General features: G+C 45.6%; 1 protein-coding gene across 3 annotated transcripts; it reads right to left on the reverse strand.

The window, feature by feature from the left end:
- Positions 1–430: 430 nt before the first annotated feature.
- LOC109436420 (serum amyloid A-2 protein-like) lies at positions 431–4191 on the reverse strand. Of its 3 annotated transcripts, none has more exons than XM_019714973.3 (4): positions 4071–4191; positions 3399–3490; positions 1087–1225; positions 431–705 (listed from the first exon to the last, which is right to left on the reverse strand). In XM_019714973.3, the coding sequence occupies exons 2-4, from the start codon at positions 3487–3489 to the stop codon at positions 543–545; spliced, it is 393 nt and encodes a 130-aa protein (XP_019570532.3). In that variant the 5' UTR covers position 3490; positions 4071–4191; the 3' UTR covers positions 431–542. The 3 variants fall into 3 exon arrangements, with proteins under 3 accessions (XP_019570532.3, XP_019570531.3, XP_019570533.3); XM_019714972.3 differs by having other exon boundaries at positions 4051–4185; XM_019714974.3 differs by having other exon boundaries at positions 3965–4112.
- Between the last annotated feature and the right edge of the window lie 1809 nt (positions 4192–6000).

Below are 6000 nucleotides of genomic sequence, written 5' to 3' on the forward strand. Positions count from 1 at the left end.
TCATTATCATAATCATCTTACTATTAACTAGTGTTAGAAGAGCTTAAAAACCAACCAGCAGGAGGACTGACATATAAACCACTAACTCTGACAAGGAGGAATACAGATTTTCAAGAAGCCATGAACAAAATGCCATGGAGGCATTTACTGTTAAGGTTAAGTTTACAGGCTGACAGATATGGTGCATTGAGACCTGGACACAGAAAGGCCTGGTAATCGCAGCAGTATAACCAGATGGTCCTAGAGGGAAGCAGGTCTGACTTGGAGATGGGTTGGTGCAGGGTGTTTGCCCTCTATGATGCTGAGATTGTCTTTCATACACCCAAACACACAGGCACAGGTGAGGCCTTCACGTGCATGTCTGTCCATCACCCCTGAGCACCATATGGGACATCCTTATACCAAAGAATAACACACAGTTTTCAATATCTAATCTCTTAAGCATTTATTAGACATGTGCCTTCCAAAAGCATCTAGGGATATAGAACTCAATGACCCTGGGCTCGCAGCCCCATCGCCTGAGAGCAGAGTGAGGAGGGAGCTCAGTACTTGTCGGGCAGGCCGTCAGGTCTGAAGTGATTGGGGTCTTTGCCACTCCGGCCCCATTCGTTGGCAAACTGGTCAGCCTTCGAGTCCTCCTCTCCGCGGCCACTGTCTCCAAACCTCAAAAGGTCTGTGACTCTCTGAGAAGCCTCTCTGGCATCACTGGAATGGAGAGAGGCAGGGAGGCAATGAATCAGCCCACCATCCAACTCTCTCCTTTCCAAAGGATGGCTCTGAGAAGAACCAGGAAAGAGGGGCTAAACACTGACCCTGCCCGGGCACAGCCCACTCTGACCCAGCTGACACCCCCTTATGCTGGGTGGACAGTTCACATAGGACAGGGTGGGCACCACCCATTCCACTAGCCTTGCTCTGGCTCTTCCAGCCTCTCAGGCCCCACACTGGGCACAGAGGGGCAGCGTGAACAAGAGGAGGAGGGGCCACTGTCTCCAGAGGAATCTTCTCCAGTGTAGGTCCCTCCTGGATCTCCAAGGCAGCGAGGCTCTGCTCATCCATCCCTGCATCCCCAGGAGCCCCTGTTACCTGATCAATTTAGCAGCCGCGACGCCCCCAAGTCCATGTTGTGCAGCATCATAGTTCCCGCGGGCGTGGAAGTATTTGTCTGCACCTATGAAATTGGCTTCTTTCATGTCAGAGTATGCTCTCCGCATGGCTTTAACCCCTGAAAGGGAAAGAAAATGTGAGATGAAGGTAATCACATCTTGTGAAATAGAGGAATAAAAATGTTTCTTCTATTAATTTTATGATTTCAGCCTTTGGCTAAGACCTTTGAGATTATACTGGTTTGAGAAAAATATTCCTGTACTTTTCACTCCTGGTTTAACATTATGACAATCAGACTTGGTACAAGTTTCATTGTCTGACCTCATTCAAAGTTCTGTTGCTAGTTTGTCTTTGGCTGTGTGATGTGTGGAAGGAAGAGGTGGGATGGTCTTTAAGGGACGTTTGGTTGTACATGAACCTCCACCTGGAAAGATGGAGGGAACCCCCAAGTGAGGCGTGAGGACAAAGGTGATCCTGATGGAGGTGCAGACACAGGGCTCCCACCTCGTCAGTGGCAGACATTCATCCCATCCCTGTGGGCAAAGTGAGGGCAGCTCGTCCTGAGTGGATCCTGATGTCTGGGCACATTTGGCACGTGGGCAACTATCAGAGTTCAATCAGCAGGTGATAAAGGTGAGGTCCCTAGAGAGCTTTAAGGAAACGGGGTAATCGATGCAGCCCAGGGCAACCGACCACCAGCTCTCAAGTTCAGTGTCCCTCAGTAAAATGGGGGTGCATTGCCTCAGTTATGTAGAATAACTGAGAAAATACTGTATAATGTAGAGAACATTGTAAGTGCTCAATATACTATCACTTCACTGCTCTAGTTTTTAGGAAGAGGGGTTGTTAAAGGAAGAAAAAGAATGAAGTTTGATGAGGAGCAGGGAATCATGCACAGAAGGAATTTGATCAAGCTAGAATTAAATGACAAAAAAAAATTTTAAATAACTCATTAGGAAAAGAGAAAAATCTAATAGCGTTATAATCATGGTTTATATAATCACCCCATGAGATAACTGATCTTCATTTTATATGTCATTTTTGGCATTGGGAAAGATAGTTTTGTTGAGAGTTATGACATTCTTACTATACCTATTCACTGATTTAAATAGGTCCTTGTAGTCCAGACTTGCAAAATAAGCATTTCCAAAATGCCTAACATATTTGATCACCTAGGGACAACAAACTGGAGCTGGTTCTCAACCTTAGCATCCACAAAAATCAACTGGATGCTTGGTAAAGTCCAGATTTTAGTCTCAGCCCCGAAAATTGTGATCTAGTGGACCCAGTTACCTGCATTTCACAAAGCACCCCAGACTGCAGATGATTCTCATGCAAATGGCTCTAGAACAACCCTTTGAGAAACACTGACATAAAAGATGAAAATATATTTTTAGCTGGGTCTATGAGAATTTAGATAGGATTAACAACACACTCTTAAAACCATTACTCAGAAACTATGCTATCGTTTCCTGGCCAGGTCTCAACCCCAGTAAAATGATGGTTTTTCAGGTAATTCATTGGGCCTTTTATTGTAGGCAGAGGAGCTCTATAGCGTTTCCTTCCAAAGGCACCACATCCTCACTATTGGCCATTTGCTCAGATAAAGAACAGAATACATGTTCACAAATCCCTCCCTCTTCTATGTGCGCTCTTGTCTGGGAGGCAGCATAGCACCGTGGTTAATAGCAAGGTCTGGGGATCTCAATGACCAGGATTAAATCCTGCTATGCTTGAGGACTATGCAGGTATCTTAATCTCTTTGTGCCTCCGCTTCTCTCTTAAGAAATAGTGGTACCTACAACACAGGCCTGAAGGATTAAAACATGAGGATGAAAGCAAGTTTATTTGTACATGTAACACACTTAGAACAGTGCCTAGCACATAGTAAAGGCTCAGTTAACCTTGGTTGTAATTCCTAGGTGGATGGGGAGTGTGAACACTCTTCACACCATTGATGCACCCACTTCATGGCTACCTGAGAGAAATGAGCTGTCCCTGAAGTCCCATGAGGGGGCAGTAGAACCAGACTTGTACATAGGGAACATGCACTTCTGAACTCCAGATCTCTTCCTCACTCCTGCTGAAAGTTGGGGCTCAAACCTTATGTGGCCTAGGGCCTGGGGAGCTCAACAAAAGAGTAAGAAACTGTCCAGAAAAGCCTGGGGAAGACCTACCCTGAAAACAGTGCTCTCTTTCTACCCACTTGTAATTCTTCCTTGTGGGAATGTGGCCTCTGCTCAGGTGAAACCTGGGTGCAGCCTCCCCCCATCCCATCCTTTCGTCCTTACCTTCAATAAATCCGCTGAGGAACGTTGGCTTAGTTTGGCTGCTGATGCCCAGGATTAGGGAGCAGAAAATGATGATCGTGAAAACCTTCATCCTGCAGCAGAAAGTCAAAGAGACACAACCAAGGATGACACATTTTTGTCTTCTTTGATAATGTTGATCCATTCTTGCATTTCAAAATGGAATCCAACTCAATTTTATATTTCTATATCAGTATCTTTATCTATCCATCTGTGCAGATTGTATTTCAGAAAATCTACTTCTACATTTTTATTTGTCTGATGAAAATCCCAGTGATTTCCTGTACGGGAAAGTGCAATGGGCTTTTGTATAAACCGTTTTTCATTTCAGTCATCCCCTATCAGCCTTGAAACCAACTGTATAGGCCTTTTCCAAACGGCATTTTAGGATTTTTTTCACTGTTATACCTCTCTGTAGTAAGAGATGAGGTAAATAATCCATACATATTTGTAGGATGCCGGCTCTACCCATCACTACTTCACACAGAAGAAGCACACGACAAAATCTTTGCCCCCAAAAGTATTCACATCTGGTAAATTTTAATCACCAGAACAATGGATTCTAAGAAGATGCAGAGAGCTGGGATGCAGTACAAGACAGCTAGTGGGGAGAAAGAATCTCCAAAGAGGAAACCTGTTGGAAAGTTCTAGCACCTCCCGTTGGCTGTTCGTTCCTGCTGAGACTCCTGGTGAAACTGAGCTGCCTGTACCTTCTGCCTGGGGGATGTGCCTGGTGCTATATATACTGACACTTTGCTAGTGGAACAAATGAACAGAGAGGGTTGAAGCAAAACACTGAGATGTGCGAAATTCCTCTTGGTCAGAACACAGCTTCCAGAACATGATGGTTATTTTTCACACACATCCAATTTCCCAGATTGTGCAACCTGGCATCTCACAGGGATACAGCAAGTTGGGATTGTCTGGCTGTTTTCAGTCTCACAACTTGTGGGAAAGCATTCTTTTCTTTTTTCTTTCTTTCTTTTTTTTTTTTTTTTTCACAATAATGTACTGACATGTGCTGTGAAGGGTAGTCAATATTAGAAAAGAGATTTGATTGAAGAATGTGAGAATATAGGGTAAGTGGTACAGTGGACTGTGCTCCATTGCAAGGGACAGCTCAGGATGAAGCTGAGACCCCAGTGTACAGGAGGAGGAAAGAAGGACAGACAACGCAGGAAAATACAACTCCCAGCACCCACGGCGGGTGGACTCAGCCCTGGGAATGGGAGTCCTCCAGGCTCAAGTGTCTTCATGATCAGTTGCTGTTGAAAGTCATAACAGCTGGTGATATTCGGAGGGCGCCATAACCCAGGAAAGTTGAACTGTGGTATACAAACTTGCTAAAATGTCGAGCAGAAATGACACACCACAAATACGAGCAAGAAATGGCCCACTGGCTGTTAAATTGTCAGAATAGAAGAATCAGGGAGGATGCAGAGAAAGTTGGGATGTAGCATAATAATACTGGGAGGGTGCAATGTTGGAGAACAGCTGTTTCAACCAGAAAAGAAGGACTGGACTTTCCTATGGATAAACTAAGTAAGATTACCGTGGGAGGAAATTTCATGCAAGCGCTATCCTTGGGGTGGAGCCCATGGACTCCACTGTGCCCCATGTCTGCCCCTTCATTCCTAAGAGTAATTTAAAGTCCTTTGGATTTCTCTAGAAAAGAAAGAGTGATGGGTATGTATGTGGCAGAGATGACAGTGGATGGATCTGAACCTTCCTACACTGGACTAGATTAGACTCTGACTAGAGCCAGAGGACAGCAGTAGGGCAAGTCAAACTCAGCCCAGGGAATACCAGGTCAGAATTTGCCTGGAGTCCTTGCCAGGAGACAAGAAATATGATCAGTGCATGGGACATATGGGGAAGTATCACCAAGAAAATCATGGAGGCTTGAGAGCTGAGACATGGGAGGGTAGTAAATAACAGCCAGGATGGAGGTGGTACTTGAGGAGAACAAGGACTTCCCCTATTACAAGACTAGAGGAATTCTGAGTAGGACATTAGGAAGAGGAGTGGTGACCTAGGATGAAGCAAATCAGGCCAGGATCACACCAGTGTTTGGGAAACTTTGTGTCGGATTTGAGCCTGCCAAAATCAGGAGTGACGCCTCTTTCTGAGTCTGGGTCACCTTTCAGTGCTTGGAGGTGTAATGAGATGAAAGTTGGAGGGCAGATAACTGTCAAGGACTCCCCTGGGCCTTTGGTTCTTACCCAAAGCAATGCTGAGCAACATTCGGATTTTCCCCACACAACTTCCATTCCTGGGAAAGATGGGATTCCCTGTGGTCCGGGTAGTCCAGGTTCCTGAGCTGGCTCAGCTCACTTGGTCTTAGGAGTCAACATGGCGGGGAAAGGAGGCAATTGTCGACTCTGCACAGCCATTGGTCATGGGTGTGCTTGGGGGACTGCATCATAGAGCATGGCATGTGATGGCCACACACCGTTCTCCTACTCTCCTCAGGGCAGAAATCGTGGGCCGGTGATCACACCCCGTTATAATTCTGAGTCTCTTTGGGGCCATTCTGTGCTGGAAATTCACTCCCCACTTTCTCACGTCATTAAGTCATTCTCTT

Source organism: Rhinolophus sinicus, chromosome 14 (assembly GCF_057876585.1).
Source record: "Rhinolophus sinicus isolate RSI-liver-muscle chromosome 14, RSI-T2T, whole genome shotgun sequence".
In the NCBI taxonomy this organism is placed as follows: Eukaryota; Metazoa; Chordata; class Mammalia; order Chiroptera; family Rhinolophidae; genus Rhinolophus; species Rhinolophus sinicus.

What these genes read in the sequence shown, in the direction of transcription:
- LOC109436420 (XM_019714973.3), bottom strand. Translation starts at nt 3,489, where the DNA reads ATGAAGGTTTTCACGATCATCATTTTCTGCTCCCTAATCCTGGGCATC. An exon ending in CCTCAGCGGATTTATTGAAG is followed by an intron (nt 1,226 to 3,398) that starts GTAAGGACGAAA and finishes TTTCCCTTTCAG; the next exon opens with GGGTTAAAGCCATGCGGAGA. An exon ending in GCGGCTGCTAAATTGATCAG is followed by an intron (nt 706 to 1,086) that starts GTAACAGGGGCT and finishes TCTCCATTCCAG; the next exon opens with TGATGCCAGAGAGGCTTCTC.